This window comes from Lampetra planeri, unplaced genomic scaffold (assembly GCF_965212315.1).
Source record: "Lampetra planeri unplaced genomic scaffold, kcLamPlan1.2.h2 scaffold_353, whole genome shotgun sequence".
NCBI classification, from domain to species: domain Eukaryota; kingdom Metazoa; phylum Chordata; class Hyperoartia; order Petromyzontiformes; family Petromyzontidae; genus Lampetra; species Lampetra planeri.
In genome coordinates this window covers 35,001-54,238 of record NW_027615176.1, presented here as the reverse complement: position 1 = coordinate 54,238, position 19,238 = coordinate 35,001, and the positions used below count along the sequence as shown (strand labels likewise).

Here is a 19,238-nt window from a genome sequence, read left to right as displayed (position 1 = left end):
ATTCAATGTTATTTCTGAGACAAATGTATTTCTGAGGCAATTAAACATGTTATTTCTGAGGCAATTAAACATGTTATTTCTGAGGCAATTAAACATGTTATTTCTGAGGCAAATGTTTTATTTCTAAGGAAATTAAACATGTTATTTATGATGAAATGAGGCAATTAAACATGTTATTTCTGAGGCAATTAAATATTTTATATCTGAGGCAATTAAATATGTTATTTCTGAGGCAAATGTTTTATTTCTAAGGAAATTAAACATGTTATTTTTGATGAAATGAGGCAATTAAACATGTTATATTTGAGGCAACTAAATATTTTATTTCTGGGACACTTTATACATTTTTTTCCCCAGGGGTGTACTTTTAGGGGTCATCCATTTCGTATTTACACAAAAAAATCTGTCAAAACTTGACCCCCACCCCACTCTTCCCCGTACGTTACCCCGGGGGGGAGGGGTCTACGTTACCCCGGGGGGAGGGGGGTCTACGTTACCCCAGGGGAGGGGTCTACGTTACCCCGGGGGGAGGTCTACGTTACCCCGGAGGGGTGGGGTCTATGTTACCCCGGGTGGAGGGTCTACGTTACCCCGGGGGGAGGGGTCTACGTTACCCCGGGGGGAGGGTCTACGTTACCCCGGGGGGGAGGGGTTCTACGTTACCCCGGGGGGAGGGTCTACGTTACCCCGGGGGGGAGGGGTTCTACGTTACCCCGGGGGGAGGGTCTACGTTACCCCGGGGGGGGGAGGGTCTAAGTTACCCCGGGGGGAGGGTCTACGTTACCCCGGGGGGGGGAGGGTTCTACGTTACCCCGGGGGGGGGGAGGGGTCTACGTTACCCCGGGGGGAGGGGTCTACGTTACCCCGGGGGGAGGGTCTACGTTACCCCGGGGGGGAGGGGTTCTACGTTACCCCGGGGGGAGGGTCTACGTTACCCCGGGGGGGGGGAGGGTCTACGTTACCCCGGGGGGAGGGTCTACGTTACCCCGGGGGGGGAGGGTTCTACGTTACCCCGGGGGGGGGGGAGGGGTCTACGTTACCCCGGGGGGAGGGGTCTACGTTACCCCCGGGGGGAGGGTCTACGTTACCCCGGGGGGGAGGGGTTCTACGTTACCCCGGGGGGGAGGGGGTCTACGTTACCCCCGGGGGGTTCTACGTTACCCCGGGGGGGAGGGGTTCTACGTTACCCCGGGGGGAGGGGGTCTACGTTACCCCGGGGGGTTCTACGTTACCCCGGGGGGGAGGGGTCTACGTTACCCCGGGGGGAGGGTCTACGTTACCCCGGGGGGGAGGGGTTCTACGTTACCCCGGGGGGAGGGGGTCTACGTTATCCCGGGGGGTTCTACGTTACCCCGGGGGGGAGGGGTTCTACGTTACCCCGGGGGGAGGGGGGGTCTACGTTACCCCGGGAGAGGGGTCTACGTTACCCCGGGGGGAGGGTCTACGTTACCCCGGGGGGGTTCTACGTTACCCCGGGGGGTGGGGGTCTATGTTAACCTGGGGGGGGTCTACGTTACCCCGGGGGGAGGGTCTACGTTACCCCGGGGGGGGGAGGGGTCTACGTTTACCCCGGGGGGGGGGGGTCTACGTTACCCCGGGGGGGAGGGGTCTACGTTACCCCAGGGGGAGGGGTCTATGTTACCCCGGGGGGGGTTCTATGTTACCCTGGGGGGGGTCTACGTTACCCCGGGGGGGGGGTCTAGGTTACCCCGGGGGGGGGGGTCTAGGTTACCCCGGGGGGGGGGGTCTACGTTACTCCGGGGGGAGGGGTCTACGTTACCCCGGGGTACCGCCATATGCACAAACACACACAAACACACACAAACACACACACAAACATACACACAGACACACACATACTGACACACACATACAGACACACACACAGACACACACGCACACACACAGACACAGACACACAGACACACAGACACATACAGACACACACACAGACACACACACAGACACAGACACACAGACACATACAGACACACACAGACACACACACACAAACACACACAGACACACACAGACACACACAAACACACACAGGCACACACACACACGTGCGCACACACAGACAAACACACAGACACACACACACACAAGCACACACAGACAAACACACACACAAGCACACACATACTGACACACACATACAGACACACATACAGACACACACGCACACACACACACAGACACACAGACACATACAGACACACACACACAGACACACACAAACACACACAGACACACACAAACACACAGGCACACACACACACACGTGCGCACACACAGACACACACAAGCACACACAGACAAGCACACACAGACAAACACACACACAAGCACACACATACAGACACACACACAGACACACACAGACACACACACAAACACACACACACACAGACACACACACACACACACAGACACACACAGACACAAACACACAAACAAACACAGATACACACACACAGACACACACACAAGCACACACAGACAAACACACACAGACAAACACAAGCACACACATACAGACACACACACAGACACACACACAGACACACACACAGACACACACACAGACACACACACAGACGCACACACAGACACACACACAGACACACACAGACACACACACAAACATACACAGACACACACACAGACACACACACAGACACACACAGACACAAACATACACAGACACACACACAGATACACACACACACAGACACACACACACAAACACACACACAGACACAGGCACACACACAGACACAGACACACACACAAACACACACACAAACAAACACAGACACACACACACAGACACACACACACATACAAACACACACACAAGCAGCCGTCACCTGACGACGGTTGCTTTTTTGCGATCGAAACGTCGTGATCTGTTATTTTTCTACCTCCGTGACTTTACCGAAAGAACCAAAGACGAAGGTTAATCATCATCGAAAATGTCCGTGGCTGCTGTCATTTTCTTTTCCCCTCGGGAAATCTCGGAAATCTTTTCATTTGCGTGGTGATGGTGATGATCGTGGTGGTGGGGTTGTGATGATGGTTGGTGGTGGTGGTGGTGATGATGCTGATGATAATTGTGGTGATGGTGATGATGGTGGTGGTGGGGTGGTGATGATGGTGTTGGGGTTGTGATGATGATGGTGGTGGTGATGGTGATGATGATGGTGGGGTTATGATGATGGTTGCTGGTGATGGTGGTGGTGGGGTTGTGATAGTGATTGTGGTGGTGATGATGGTGTTGTGATGGTGGTGGTGATGGTGATGATGGTGGTGGGGTTTTGATGATGGTTGCTGGTGATGGTGGGGTTGTAATGATGATGGCATGATGATGATGATGTTGGTGGTTGTGATGATGATGGTGGTTGTGATGATGATGGTGATGATGATGGTGGTTGCTGGTGCGCTTTGAATAATTTTACCGATCACACAACATCCTGGCAATCGTTCGATTCCCACACAGCAGTAACAGATGGAGATTAATCTTTGGTCCTTTCGGTAAAGTCACGTAGAAAGAAAATAAACTAAATAATAGGAGTGAGTGCAGGAGTGAGTGAGTGAGCGAGTGAGTGTCGAAGTGAGTGAGCGAGTGAGTGAGTTTCGGAGTGAGTGAGTTTCGGAGTGAGTGAGTGTCGGAGTGAGTGAGTGTCGGAGTGAGTGAGCGAGTGTAGGAGTGAGTGAGCGTCGGAGTGAGCGAGTGAATGAGTGTAGGAGTGAGTGAGTGTCGGAGTGAGTGAGTGTCGGAGTGAGTGAGCAAGTGAGCGAGTGAGTGTAGGAGTGAGTGAGTGAGTGTAGGAGTGAGTGAGTGAGTGTAGGAGTGAGTGAGTGAGTGTCGGAGTGTCGGAGTGAGTGAGCAAGTGAGCGAGTGAGTGTAGGAGTGAGTGAGCGAGTGTAGGAGTGAGTGAGTGTCGGAGTGAGTGAGTGTCGGAGTGAGTGAGCGAGTGTAGGAGTGAGTGTCGGAGTGAGCGAGTGAGTGAGTGTAGGAGTGAGTGAGTGTCGGAGTGAGCGAGTGAGTGAGTGTCGGAGTGAGTGAGTGTCGGAGTGAGTGAGCAAGTGAGCGAGTGAGTGTCGGAGTGAGTGAGTAAGTGTAGGAGTGAGTGAGTGAGTGTAGGTGTGAGTGAGTGAGTGTAGGAGTGAGTGAGTGTCGGAGTGAGCGAGTGAGTGAGTGTCGGAGTGAGTGAGTGTCGGAGTGAGTGAGCAAGTGAGTGAGTGAGTGTCGGAGTGAGTGAGTAAGTGTAGGAGTGAGTGAGTGAGTGTAGGTGTGAGTGAGTGAGTGTAGGTGTGAGTGAATGAGTGTAGGAGTGAGTGAATGAGTGTCGGAGTGAGTGAGTGTCGAAGTGAGTGAGCGAGTGAGCCAGTGAGTGAGTGAGTGTCGGAGTGAGTGTCGAAGTAAGTGAGCGAGTGAGTGAGTTTCGGAGTGAGTGAGTGAGCGAGTGAGTGAGTGAGTTTCGGAGTGAGTGAGTTTCGGAGTGAGTGAGTGTCGAAGTGAGTGAGCGAGTGAGTGAGTGAGTGTAGGAGTGAGTGAGTACAGGAGTGAGTGTCGGAGTGAGTGAGCGAGTGAGCGAGTGAGTGAGTGTCGGAGTGAGTGAGTGAGCGAGTGAGTGAGTGTCGGAGTGAGTGAGTTTCGGAGTGAGTGAGTTTCGGAGTGAGTGAGTGTCGAAGTGAGTGAGCGAGTGAGTGTAGGAGTGAGTGTAGGAGTGAGTGTCGGAGTGAGTGAGTGTCGGAGTGAGTGAGCGAGCGAGTGAGCGAGTGAGTCCCAAACGCCTCTCACTTTGAGAGGCGTTTGGGACGAATTCAACGCTCGTCTCGATGTTGTCCGTACAGCGGGTGGAGGGCACGTAGAGCATTTGTAGTAAGACCGAATTAGGTGCACACACACGCAACTTGGAGGCAACACTATTTATTAAACGGTAAATAATATAACACTCTACATGAGGTGGTGACCACCTTCCTCAACTCACTAACACTCTGGAACACGACACAGACTGGACCAGGCAGGCAACGGCCTGCCTGGCCCAGGACGACGACTCGGGACTTGACGACCGAAGATGTCTTCCCCTTGGAGTACAGTACAACAGCAGCCTCGCTCTGCGTTCACACCACGCTTATATTTGGTTTGGCTTGGCTGGCTCTCTTCAGGCCACGCCTCCCTTCCCCGGACACGCCTCACTTCCCCCACCTCTGGGAGGATCCGGATCCCTCCACCACGTGACCCCCCAGGCACCCCCTTGGGGCCCCCAGCCTTCGTACGGGCCGACACAGTAGTGACCTTTCTCTGTCACTACACATTTATAGAATGTTTAGCAAAACTCGATACCTCATTAAACACTTTTCGTGTACTTGTAACGTCTTGACATCGTGAAATATGCTGCTTTGAAATTGGGTCCATCTTTTTCAAACACAAATGAGGTTCCAATGGTGTAAATGCTTCACTCCGAGCTCTCACACTCTGATGGTGCATTGTCTTTGAGTTGTGCGCCTTTTGGCGTCATCTGGTCCAACACCATGTGAGACTAGGCTCTAAGGAAACCTTCTCGGGTGTGGACCAATCAACTTCAAGGACCATGTGAGACTAGGCTCTAAGGAAAGCTGTCTCGGGTGTGGACCAATCAACTTCAAGGACAGTGCATATCATTATCAGAGTTGTGTTTTTTGTTTGCATTATGACTGCAGGTATTGTGGTCTATGCAAACATGACTCCTTGTAAAAAAGGTGTCAGTTTTGTTGCCAGATAGAAGGGTAAAAAAAACAATGATCATATTTTGCTACTGGCAAAGGAGAGGTTCCAATGGTGTAAATGCTTCACCCAGAGCTCTCACACTCTGATGGTGCATTGTCTTTGAGTTGTGCGCCTTTTGGCGTCATCTGGTCCAACACCATGTGAGACTGGGCTCTAAGGAAAGCTGTCTCGGGTGTGGACCAATCAACTTCAAGGACAGTGCACATACATTATCAGAGTTGTGTTTTTTGTTTGCATTATGACTGCAGGTATTGTGGTCTATGCAAACATGACTCCTTGTAAAAAAAAGGTGTCAGTTTTGTTGCCAGATAGAAGGGTAAAAAAAACAATGATCACCCTGTGTTTATTTACGTGATCCAACTTCAAACAACAAAAAGAAAACCCCCACCTCGATTATGGACACAGACTTTCAGTGTCTGCAGTGTCTAGGACGTGTAGATGTCAACCCGTGTACGGCTGAACCTGTATTCCCTGTCCAGGGAAATGAAGGACGGACACCGATGAGGAAGTCGTCAGCGTTTGTTATTGCAAGCGGCCAAATGTGGTCCGTGTGGAACGCTTACAGATATGCAAAGATCCCCCGTGTAGCCTCTAACAGACTGTAGGGGCAAGTGCTGTTAGTAGCGAGTAGTAGCAGCAGCAGCAGCGTCTATGAAGGCTACCGGCACTGTGGCTACACACACAGAGGGGGTGGGTGGCCGGCACCACCACGCCCGGCCGCCTTTGTCTCCCCCAGTGTCACACACAGACACACTCACACCTACTCACCTACTCACCCACTCACTCACTCAAACACTCACCCAGTGACTCACACTCAGCCTCTCACTCAGCCACTCGCTCACTCACACGCTCACCCACCCACTCACAAATGCAAAGAATCCCCCGTGTAGCCTCTAACAGACTGTAGGGGCAAGTGCTGTTAGTAGCGAGTAGTAGCAGCAGCAGCAGCGTCTATGAAGGCTACCGGCACTGTGGCTACACACACAGAGGGGGTGGGTGGCCGGCACCACCACGCCCGGCCGCCTTTGTCTCCCCCAGTGTCACACACAGACACACTCACACCTACTCACCTACTCACCCACTCACTCACTCAAACACTCACCCAGTGACTCACACTCAGCCTCTCACTCAGCCACTCGCTCACTCACACGCTCACCCACCCACTCACAAATGCAACGAATCCCCCGTGTAGCCTCTAACAGACTGTAGGGGCAAGTGCTGTTAGTAGCAGCAGCAGCAGCGTCTATGAAGGCTACCGGCACTGTGGCTACACACAGAGGGGGTGGGTGGCCAGCACCACCACGCCCGGCCGCCTTTGTCTCCCCCAGTGTCTCACACAGACACACTCACACCTACTCACCTACTCACCCCTACTCACCCACTCACTCACTCAAACACTCACCCAGTGACTCACACTCACTCAGCCTCTCACTCAGCCTCTCACTCAGCCACTCGCTCACTCACACGCTCACCCACCCACTCACAAATGCAAAGAATCCCCCGTGTAGCCTCTAACAGACTGTAGGGGCAAGTGCTGTTAGTAGCGAGTAGTAGCAGCAGCGCCTATGATGGCTACCGGCACTGTGGCTACACACAGAGGGGGTGGGTGGCCAGCACCACCACGCCCGGCCGCCTTTGTCTCCCCAGTGTCACACACAGACACACTCACACCTACTCACTCACTCATTCACTCAGCCACTTACTCAGCCACTCACTCACTCACACAGACACACTCACACCCACCCACCTACTCACCCACCCACTCACTCAAACACTCACTCAGCGACTCACACTCACTCAGCTACTCACTCAGCCACTCGCTCACTCACTCACACAGACACACTCACACCCACCCACCTACTCACCCACCCACTCACTCAAACACTCACTCAGCGACTCACTCTCACACTCACTCAGCTACTCACTCAGCCACTCGCTCACTCACACGCTCACCCACCCGCTCACCCACCCACTCACGCACTCACCTCAGCTACTCTCCCACTCACAAATGCAAAGATCCCCCGTGTAGCCTCTAACAGGCTGTAGGGGCAAGTGCTGTTCGTAGCGAGTAGCAGCAGCAGCGTCTATGAAGGCCCCCGGCGCTGTGGCGTGCAGCGAATTCAATGCGAGGAACAAGGCAAACATCGTCTTTTGTGTGTCCATTAGTGTTGTGTTTCTGCCTTGTGATGATGGGACTTGGTACGATGAATGGGGGTGACCAGTACGGGGCCTGCATTGGTCTGTCATAAGGTAGGGCGCTGATAAGGGTGTTGACAGGCATGTAGTAGTGTAGCATATAGTGTAGTGTATGGTAGTGTAGTGTATGGTAGTGTAGTGTATAGTAGTGTAGTGTATGGTCTTGTATAGTGGAGTGTATAGCGTAGTGTGCAGTAGTGTATAGCGTTAGTGTATAGTAGCGTATAGTGTCATGTATAGTAGTGTATATTAGTATATAGTATAGTGTATAGAGTATATAGTAGTGTATAGTAGTGCATAGCGTAGTGTATAGTAGTGTATAGTAGTGTATAGCGTAGTGTATAGCGTAGTGTATAGCGTAGTGTATAGTAGTGTATAGTAGTGTATAGCGTAGTGTATAGTGTAGTGTGTAGTGTAGTGTATAGTGTAGTGTAGTGTGTAGTGTATAGTGTAGTGTATGGTGTAGTGTTGTGTATAGCGTATATAGTAGTGTATAGCGTAGTGTATAGCGTAGTGTATAGCGTAGTGTATAGCGTAGTGTATAGTAGTGTATAGCGTAGTGTATAGCGTAGTGTATAGCGTAGTGTGTAGTGTAGTGTGTAGTGTAGTGTATGGTGTAGTGTTGTGTATAGTGTATAGCGTAGTGTATAGCGTAGTGTATAGCGTAGTGTATAGCGTAGTGTATAGTAGTGTATAGTAGTGTATAGCGTAGTGTATAGCGTAGTGTATCGTGTATAGCGTAGTGTACAGAATGAAATAAGGGGCACGGGGGTGACCAATAAGATCTGAATTGGTCTGTCATCAGGTAGGGCACCGATTAAGGAGTTGAGTGCGGAGCCGAAGCTAAGTGAGCGAAGGCGACTGTCCAAACGTGTGTCAAAAGCAAAACAAAAGAGCCAAACGAGACGAGAGGATAGGAGGCGCTGGCTGAGTGAGCGTTGTTTCGTGTTGGTGGGGTCCACGTTAAGACGGGACGACACACGGGGGACGACAGCCCGTGCCTCGTGCGAGGGGCCTAACGTGCCTTCCCCTCCCACCGTACACTGCGTCTGTCTGTGTGTATCTGTGTGGGGGGGGGGGGGGCCTCAAGGTGCACATAGCCTGGCACAAGCATCGTGGTGATGTCACCGCCACTTAGTGGCAAATGGCGGTTGTTGTGTGGGGGGGAGCGGTGGGTGTAGTGGTTAGCACTATGCTGCGCTACGAACCCGGCGACCCGGGTTCGATTCCCGCTCACGGCCAACATCAGTGACGATTATCTGAACCGGTCCTGGGCCTCCCCTAGGTCGACTCGGCCTCAAATGAGTACCTGGTGCGGTGTGTAAACATCGCCACTGGGGAGACAAAGGCGGTCAGGCGTGGTGCTGGCCACCCACCCCCTCGTGTGCCGTTCCGGCCTTCATAGGTGCTTGCTAACAGCACTTGCCCCTACAGTCTGTTAAGGCTATATGGGGGATCTTTGTCTTTGTGTGTGTGTGTGTGTGAGAGAGTGGGGAGCGGTGGTGTAGTGGGTAGCGCTATGCTGCGCTACGAACCCGGCCCACCCGAGTTCGATTCCCGCTCACGGCCAACACACGCAGTGACGATTATCTGAACCGGTCCTGGGCCTCCCCTAGGTCGACTCGGCCTCAAATGAGTACCTGGTGCAGTGTGTAAACATCGCCACTGGGGAGACAAAGGCGGTCGGGCGTGGTGCTGGCCACCCACCCCCTCGTGTGCCGTGCCGGCCTTCATAGGTGCTCGCTAACAGCACTTGCCCCTACAGTCTGTTAAGGCTACACGGGGGGAGCTTTGTCTTGGGGGGGGGGGGGGTAGCGGTAACGCGAGGGACTGTGTGTTGTCTGGGTTTCTGCCGTCGTTTTGTGCGTCTGCGGCCGTCTGGAACGCTCTTCCCGTCCGATATTAGGAAGCCACTGGGGCTGCGTGCTTTTAGTTCCTCATCGAGATTGACAAACTCGTTTTGTTTACAGAACCGGTGGTTGTTGTGGTTCAGTTTGTTGTCCTTCGATGAGCATGGTTCTGGCCACGTGCGGTGCGAAAGCAGTTGAACGTTAATTCTAGATTTGAAGCTTTCGTGACTGCAAGGATTCATATTCTTAGGTTTTTTCGGTAAAGTCGCGTAGGTAAAAAATTAAAATTAATAAAAGTAGAATTACAAATAAAATAAAAATCACGACGTTTCGGAGGCAACACAAGCCTCCGTCTTCAGGTGGAACCGTCACAGCACGATTGCTGTATCAAGTAAAGAGAAATTCCAAGGAAACAGTCCTTGTATATATACTGGTTGAGGGTGGGAGGAGCCAAGGTAGGCACCTGGATATTATTATTGTGAGGTTCGGTGCGGCTGAAGCACGCTGTTAGGAATGAGCCTTTGCTGTGTAGACTGGTTGAACTCGGAGGTTCCAAGAGTTGTTAAAGTGCGGCTGCTGTAAAGTTGCGTGCAAATGGGACTGAGCCTTTTGTTATGTAGAGGTGGTGCGGCTGAAGCACGCTGCCAGGAATGAGCCTTTGCTGTGTAGACTGGTTGAACTCGGAGGTTCCAAGAGTTGTTAAGGTGCGGCTGCTGTAAAGTTGCGTGCAAATGGGACTGAGCCTTTTGTTATGTAGAGGTGGTGCGGCTGAAGCACGCTGCTAGGAATGAGCCGTTGTTGTGTAGACTCGTTGAACTCGGAGGTTCCAAGAGTTGTTAAGATGCGGCTGCTGTAAAGTTGCGTGCAAATGGGACTGAGCCTTTTGTTATGTAGAGGTGGTGCGGCTGAAGCACGCTGCTAGGAATGAGCCTTTGTTGTGTAGACTGGTTGAACTCGGAGGTTCCAAGAGTTGTTAAAGTGCGGCTGCTGTAAAGTTGCGTGCAAATGGGACTGAGCCTTTTGTTATGTAGAGGTGGTGCGGCTGAAGCACGCTGCCAGGAATGAGCCTTTGTTGTGTAGACTCGTTTAACTCGGAGGTTCCAAGAGTTGTTAAGGTGCGTCTGATGTAAAGGTGCGTTCACGGCCTGCGCCGCCCCAAGCTTGCCTTTTGGTGTCGACAAATCGGCGGGAATCCACGTGTACCTGTGCAAATTAGCGGCGACGTGTTTTTCTTTAATTACCGCAGTGACTTGCAAGACCCCCCCCCCCCCCCCCACACACCTTTCTCTCTTCTGCGCTCTCCCGTCGTTCGCTTTGTACTGCTTCTTCTTCTTGTTGTTGAATTGCTGACTCCGCCCCCCCCCTCCCCAGCTTCGTAGTTCATCGTATTAATCTTTTCCTCCTCCTCCTGTCTAAACACGGATTCTGGTTCTGCGTAGCGGTCAGGGCTCCGCCACGCAACGAACCCGACAAGAGACGCCCCCCCCCGAGTTCGATTCCCGCTCGCGGCCACCGCCGTTGCCACGATAATCATCTGAACCCGTTCCTGGGCCTTCCCATTGGTCGACTCGGGCCACAAATGATCACCGGGTTGCAGTGAAACATCGCCAACTTGGTGCAGACAAAGGCGGCAACTCTCGCACTTGGCTGTTGCGGTGTCGGCCATCGTGGGCCCCTATCTCGAGCGGCACTTTACCCCCGAATCTGGTGCTACTTGACGGCAAGTCCCTCGTTTAAAACGCGGCAGCCGCATTTCGCGAAGTAATGCTTGGGCGACGATGAGATGGGCGGGCACGCCGCCGCGTTCCACGTATCACTCCGCACTCCGGAGCACGCGGGGCTCGTGAAAGTAGTCCGTCGACGGACCCGCTCAGCGGACTCGCGCTCTTGACGCCGCACAGTCCGCGTGACGGTGAAAGCACCGCCCCACGCGTTGAGCGGGGGCGGGGGGGCGGGGGGGTGGGTTTGTGTGTGGCGTTCAAATGGTTGATAGCCCCGCATCGCATTGGTCGCTCACCCCTTCACTCGCTCATTCCTGCACTGACTCGCTCACTCAGTCACTCCTGCACTCACTCATACACTCACTCCTGCACTCACTCCAGCACTCGCTCGCTAACTCATCCACTGACTCGCTCACTCGCTCACTCCTGCACTCACTCACTTCTGCACTCGTTCACTCCTCTACTGACTCGCTCACTCCTGCACTCACTCCAGCACTCGCTCGCTCACTCCTCCGCTCACTCGCTCACTCACTCACTCCTGCACTCACTCCTACACTGACTCGCTCACTTTCTCACTCCTTTACTCACTCATGCACTCGCTCGCTCACTCCACTGACTCGCTCACTCGCTCACTCCACTGACTCACTCACTCCTGCACTCACTCCAGCACTCGCTCGCTCACTCCACTGACTCGCTCACTCGCTCACTCCACTGACTCGCTCACTCCTGCACTCACTCACTCCTGCACTCACTCCAGCACTCGCTCGCTCACTCCGCTGACTCGCTCACTCCACTGACTCGCTCACACCTGCACTCACTCCAGCACTCGCTCGCTCACTCCTGCACTCACTCCAGCACTCGCTCGCTCACTCCACTGACTCGCTCACTCCACTGACTCGCTCACTCCTGCACTCACTCCAGCACTCGCTCGCTCACTCCTGCACTCACTCCAGCACTCGCTCGCTCACTCCACTGACTCGCTCACTCGCTCACTCCTGCACTCACTCACTCCTGCACTCACTCCAGCACTCGCTCGCTCACTCCACTGACTCGCTCACTCGCTCACTCCTGCACTCACTCACTCCTGCACTCACTCACTCCTGCACTCACTCCAGCTCTCGCTCGCTCACTCCACTGACTCGCTCACTCGCTCACTCCACTGACTCGCTCACTCCTGCACTCACTCACTCCTGCACTCACTCCAGCACTCGCTCGCTCACTCCACTGACTCGCTCACTCGCTCACTCCACTGACTCGCTCACTCCTGCACTCACTCACTCCTGCACTCACTCCAGCACTCGCTCGCTCACTCCACTGACTCGCTCACTCGCTCACTCCACTGACTCGCTCACTCCTGCACTCACTCACTCCTGCACTCACTCCAGCACTCGCTCGCTCACTCCACTGACTCGCTCACTCGCTCACTCCACTGACTCGCTCACTCCTGCACTCACTCACTCCTGCACTCACTCCAGCACTCGCTCGCTCACTCCACTGACTCGCTCACTCGCTCACTCCACTGACTCGCTCACTCCTGCACTCACTCCAGCACTCGCTCGCTCACTCCACTGACTCGCTCACTCGCTCACTCCTGCACTCACTCACTCCTGCACTCACTCCAGCACTCGCTCGCTCACTCCACTGACTCGCTCACTCGCTCACTCCTGCACTCACTCACTCCTGCACTCACTCACTTCTGCACTCACTCCAGCACTCGCTCGCTCACTCCACTGACTCGCTCACTCGCTCACTCCACTGACTCGCTCACTCCTGCACTCACTCACTCCTGCACTCACTCCAGCACTCGCTCGCTCACTCCACTGACTCGCTCACTCGCTCACTCCACTGACTCGCTCACTCCTGCACTCACTCACTCCTGCACTCACTCCAGCACTCGCTCGCTCACTCCACTGACTCGCTCACTCGCTCACTCCACTGACTCGCTCACTCCTGCACTCACTCACTCCTGCACTCACTCCAGCACTCGCTCGCTCACTCCACTGACTCGCTCACTCGCTCACTCCACTGACTCGCTCACTCCTGCACTCACTCACTCCTGCACTCACTCCAGCACTCGCTCGCTCACTCCACTGACTCGCTCACTCGCTCACTCCACTGACTCGCTCACTCCTGCACTCACTCCAGCACTCGCTCGCTCACTCCACTGACTCGCTCACACTCGCTCACTCCACTGACTCACTCACTCCTGCACTCACTCCAGCACTCGCTCGCTCACTCCACTGACTCGCTCACTTCGCTCACTCCACTGACTCGCTCACTCCTGCACTCACTCACTCCTGCACTCACTCCAGCACTCGCTCGCTCACTCCGCTGACTCGCTCACTTTCTCACTCCTGCACTCACTCCAACACTCGCTCGCTCATTCCTCCACTGACTCGCTCACTCCTGCACTCGTTCACTCCTCCACTGACTCGCTCACACCTGCACTCACTCCAGCACTCGCTCGCTCACTCCTGCACTCGCTCACTCCTGCACTAGCTCACTCCTGCAATCACTCGCTCCACCACGAGCGGGGATGTCTCCGAGACGCTGTCAAGGCTGCGAAGGTGGACTACCGGTTCCGAGTCACAGTCAAGCCGAGGCATCCGATGCCGACGCTCGAGTCCGTAAACTCCTGGGCGGAATTCTTGAGGATCTGGCCAAACCCCCCACCATCCCACCACCCACCCACCCACCCCTGTGCAGGCCAGGTGACCTCACCCGCTTGACCCCTGGAGTTTGTTGGGCAGGGAAGTGCGACAGCCAGCCCCCAACAACGTCCCTTCAGCAGCAGCAGCAGCCGCCGCTGCCCCCCCCCCTCTCTTAACTGAGACACCCCCCCCCCCCAACGTCTTCCCCCCCCCCACCCATAACCGCGACCAACGGGGCCTAAATATGAAGGGGTAGTGGCCTAGAGGGGAGGGGCGGGGCTTAAAGAGGAAGGGGTGTGGCTTAAAGAGGAAAGGGAGGGGCCTAAACAGGAAGAAGAGGGGCCTAAAGAGGAAGGGGTGTGGTCTAAAGATGAGGGGTGTGGCCTAAAGAGGAAGGGGTGTGGCCTGAAGAGAAAGGGGCGTGGCCTAAAGAGGAAGGGATGTGGCCTGAAGAGGAAGGGGCGGGGCCTAAAGAGGAAGGGTCGGGGCCTAAAGAGGAAGGGGCGGGGCCTACAGAGGAAGGGCTGGGCCTAAACAGGAAGGGGCGGGGCCTAAACAGGAAGGGGAGGGGCCTAAAGAGGAATGGGTGGAGACTAGCGACGAAGGGGTATGGCTTAAACAGGAAGGGGAGGGGCTTGAAGAGGAAGGGGCTGGGGGTCCTCCTTGCTGCGTCTGTGACACATCAAACCTGCCTCTCTCAAACCTGCCTGTTGTCTGTTTGCAGTGTGGGGGACAGACCGAGTGGGGAGAGAGCGAGCAACAGAGACTCCTCCTTGAGCAAACAAAAAAACAGCTCCCCCCTCCTACCAACGCCCCCCCCCCCCCCGCCCGCCATCACACCCCCCTCGCCCCCCTTCTTCACTCAAGATCGTTAAACCCTGACCCCTTTAACACATCGGAAGAGGAGGAGACAACAGCGGGCAAAATCGTCGTGGGATTACCCAGAAGAGTTGCGGAGAGCCCAGTGGGCTCTCCCCACCTCCCTCCCACTGCCACCGCACCGCCCATCTGCGGAGGCCTCTGGTGCGTTGGAGAGGTAGGGGAGAGGGGAGGCGGGGGGGGGGACTTCACCGGCGACCGTCCTCCGGAGAAGTGACCGTTTCCGGGATCGGCTTCATTGAAGATTTCCCTCCATCTTGGATGTAATTCTTTTTTAGTCCGATTTTGAATTGGAACGAACACAAAGAAAACTCCCCCAAGCGCCACCCCCCCCCCCCCCACACCCATCGACGCCTGGTGCCGTCGTTTGCGGGAAACTCCCTCCTTGGATTTTTTACCGGTTACCCCCCACTACCACCACCACCACCCCCACCACTACCTCACCTTTGCGGGAGATATCTCCATCGCTCGGAAACCCGGTCACCCCGGGAGCAGGAGGGGGGGAACTTGAGTCCGAGCCCCGACTGGACTCCCCCACCGATCTTCCTCGACGGCATTCCCCTTTTGGCAGCGGCGGAGGAAGGCGGAAGGGAGGCCGGGCAGGACGACAGAGCGGTAACCGCATCCAATAAAACCAAACCTTGTCCGCCTCGGTTCCCAATCCTTTACGGACAGTCCTATAATACCGCCACCCGACCCTCTCGAACCTCAACGCAGCGAGCGGCTCAACTCCGGTCGGCGCAACTCCATCCCTCGCCGGTTTGCCTCCCCACCCCCCTCCGGTAGCGGCGGTGTTGGTGGGCCAATGCACCGCTACGGGGAGGAGCAGTTCCCCCGGGGCGGCGGTGGGGGGTCATCCCCCACTGCCGGCGGCCCGCTGGACTCTCGTTTCGCGTTGCTGCAGCAACAGCAGCAACAGCAGCAGCAGGCGACATTCCACTACGCGGCCCCCGGCGCGGCCGTACAGGGATGCCGTGACGGCCGCCCCGTTGAAGCCGCTGCCGCCCCCCCCTCTCCTCTGCGACGACCGCCCCTCGCGGCCGCGAACACGTCCAACGCCTCCGAGGTGCTCACGGCATTCGGGCTCTCACCCGACGACCTCACGGAGCTGAGCCGCTACCCGTCCGAGCAGCTGACGCCCGAGAACCTGCCTCGCCTGCTCGGGGAGGTCTACGTGCGCAGGCGGCAGCAGCAGCAGCAGCAGCAGCGCGCCACCGCCGCCGCCACCGCTACTACCGCTGGGCGCTCTGCGCCAGTCGCGCGGAAGGAAGGGGGGGGCGCCGTCGCTCCGGCCGCTTGCAACGTTCACGGCGGCCGAGGTGCTGCGGCGGACGCAGGCGGGCGATGTCCAGAAGGGGGGACAGTTGGCGTTGCACGTGGTGGATTACGGGCACGGGCGCGGCGGCGCCGCCGCCGCCGCCAGCCCGGGGATACGGGCGACGCCCCCGTTGCGTCATTTGCCACCCCAGCCGTCCGTGCGGCCGCCCCAATGCCCGCAGCCCCATCCGCCGTATTCCGGCGACGGTGGCAACGACGGCGGTGGCTACAGGGAGACGCGCGAGGCCGAGTGGCTTCGGGAGCAGCAGCAGCAGCAGCAGCAGCAGCCGGCGCAGCAGCAGCAGCAGCAGCGGCGGCCGCAGCTGCAGCGGCGGGCGCTGCCGCCGCCGCCGTACCCTGTCCGCCTGGACGGCGGAGACGCGTTGTCGGGCTGGCGAGGGCCTGCGCGGGACGGCTACGTCGGGGCCTACACGGAGAGAGCCGAGTTCAAGCATCCGCCGTCGCCGCCGCCGCCGCAGCAGTTCCAGCGGCAGCAGCAGCAGCAGCGTTCGAGCAGTGGCGTGGCAAGCAAGAGCCAGCAGCAGCGCCAGCAGCAGCAGCAGCAGCAGCAGGCGTCGAGCGTGGAGAAGAGGCCGGATCTTGGCGGCGGCGGCGCAACCAGGAGCGGCCAAGGCGGCGGCAGAAGCAGCGAGGGCGGGCGGCGGCAGCAGCAGCAGAAGCGTCGGAAGCGGCAGCGGCAGAAGCGGCGAGAGCGGCACTGCCAAGAGCGGCGGCAGGATCGGCGAGGGTAGCGGCAGAGGCGGGCAGCAGCGGTAGAAGCGGCGACGGAGGCGGCAGCAGCGGCAGAAGCGGCGGCGGCAGTAAAAGCGGCGAGGTTAGCGGCAAAAGCGGCGAGGGTCGCGGCAAAAGCGGCGAGGTTAGCGGCAGAAGCGGCGAGGGTCGCGGCAGAAGCGGCGAGGGGTGGCGGTAAAAGCGGCGAGGGTGGCGGTAAAAGCGGCGAGGGTGGCGGCAGAAGCGGCGAGGTTGGCGGCAGAAGCGGCGAGGTTAGCGGCAAAAGCGGCGAGGGTCGCGGCAGAAGCGGCGAGGTTAGCGGCAAAAGCGGCGAGGGTCGCGGCAGAAGCGGCGAGGGTGGCGGCAGAAGCGGCGAGGGCGGCGGCAGAAGCGGCGAGGGCAGCGGCAAAAGTGGCGAGGGCAGCGGCAAAAGCGGCGAGGGTCGCGGCAAAAGCAGCGATCGTAGCGGCAAAAGCTGCGAGGGCAGCGGCAGAAGCGGCGAGGGTCGCGGCAAAAGCAGCGATCGTAGCGGCAAAAGCGGCGAGGGTCGCGGCAGAAGCGGCGATCGTAGCGGCAAAAGCTGCGAGGGAAGCGGCAAAAGCGGCGAGGGTCGCGGCAAAAGCTGCGAGCGTAGCGGCAAAAGCGGCGAGGGTCGCGGCAAAAGCGGCGAGGGTCGCGGCAGAAGCGGCGATCGTAGCGGCAAAAGCGGCGAGGGTCGCGGCAAAAGCTGCGAGCGTAGCGGCAAAAGTGGCGAGGGCGGCGGCAGGAGCCGCGAGGGTAGCGGCAAAAGCGGCGGCGGCAAGAACGGCGAGAGCAGCCGAAGCGGCGAGGGAGGCAGCGGCAGCAGAGGCAAAAGCGGCGAGGGCAGCAGCGGCGGCGGCGGCAAGAGCGCCCAGGGCAGTCGAAGCGGGGGCAGCGGCAAGAACGGCGATGGCAGCAGAACCATCGGCGGCAACAAGAGCAGCAGCGAAGCGATCAAGAGAGGCGGCGGCGGCGGCGGCGGCGCCAGAAGCAGCAGCAAGGGCGTCAACGTGAGCGGCACGCCGACGCTGCTGCTGCCTGCCCACTTGGCGAGCCGCCTTGCGCAGGAGCCGCCCCACAGCTTCCTGCGGCGCGACAGGGCCCTCGAGAAGGAGCTGGAGAACTTCTACGGACGCTACATTTCCAAAGATCCCCTCCACTGCCACCTGTGCTTCATGCGCTGCACCGGACTTAAGGTGAGCGGGACGGGTGGCGGGTGGCGGGGGAAGGGTGGGGGGAGGGGTATGGGCTAGGGGTGGTGGCGGTGGCGGCGGGTGGCGGTAGTAGTACAAGGGTCCGTACCGGACCCAAGGTGGAACGCGACGGACGTACGGACGCGCCGCGCCTCACCGCACTGCACACGGCGCGTGGGGGCACGGTCACTGGACCGATGGCAAAGACAAAGATGACCCCCCACCGACCTGCCCCCCCCCCCCCCCCCACCGAACCCCCCCCAAGGCCGGCAAAGGCGCGAGGGGAGAGGGTTGGGGGCGGTGTGGCTGGCAATCGCCGGGCTCTGAGGCCAAGTCAACCCTAGGAAGGGAGGAGGTCAAGGCGGTTTTGTCGCGGGGGACGCCGGGAGGGGTACGGTGGTGGTGGTGGTGGTTGTGGTGGTGGGGGGGGGGGAGTCCGGGCCGGTGCCGGTAGATTAACGGCAGCACCGGGGAAGAGCCGGTCACGGTCACCGTGGCAACTGACACCACCCGTCCACCGCTCCCTCGTGGTGCGACCTCTAATCGACTCCCGCGACGACCCCCGCGACGACCTGATTTCTTTGCCCTGTTGCTCGCCACTGATGTGAACCGTGCGATGGGCTCACTGGGTGGTGAGTGTGACTCTCCCACCCTCTCTTCCCTCCCTCTCCTCCCTCCCTCTCCTCCCTCCCCTCCCTCCCTCTCCTCCCTCCCTCTTCTCCCTCCCCTCCCTCCCTCTCATCTCCTCCCTCTCCTCCCTCACAGGCGTGGGAGAGCCACGTGAATGGACGCAGGCATAAGCTGCGCTGTGAGCTCTTTAAGGAGCGGTGAGCTCACTCGCCCAACCACTCACCCAACCACTAACCCAACCACTCACCACCCAACCACTCACCAACTCA

At 57.5% G+C, this 19,238-nt stretch overlaps 1 protein-coding gene across 1 annotated transcript in view; it reads left to right on the top strand.

Moving 5' to 3' along the window:
* LOC144740941 (uncharacterized) overlaps positions 1 to 19,238 on the top strand; it is a 50,439-nt gene that overhangs the window by 1,871 nt on the left and 29,330 nt on the right. Inside the window, exons 2-5 of the mRNA XM_078623626.1 lie at positions 14,922 to 16,379; positions 16,546 to 16,638; positions 17,146 to 18,342; positions 19,105 to 19,166. Of these exons, the coding sequence (XP_078479752.1) occupies positions 15,882 to 16,379; positions 16,546 to 16,638; positions 17,146 to 18,342; positions 19,105 to 19,166 (1,850 nt within the window). The 5' untranslated portion in view covers positions 14,922 to 15,881. The remainder of the gene's footprint in view (positions 1 to 14,921; positions 16,380 to 16,545; positions 16,639 to 17,145; positions 18,343 to 19,104; positions 19,167 to 19,238) is intronic.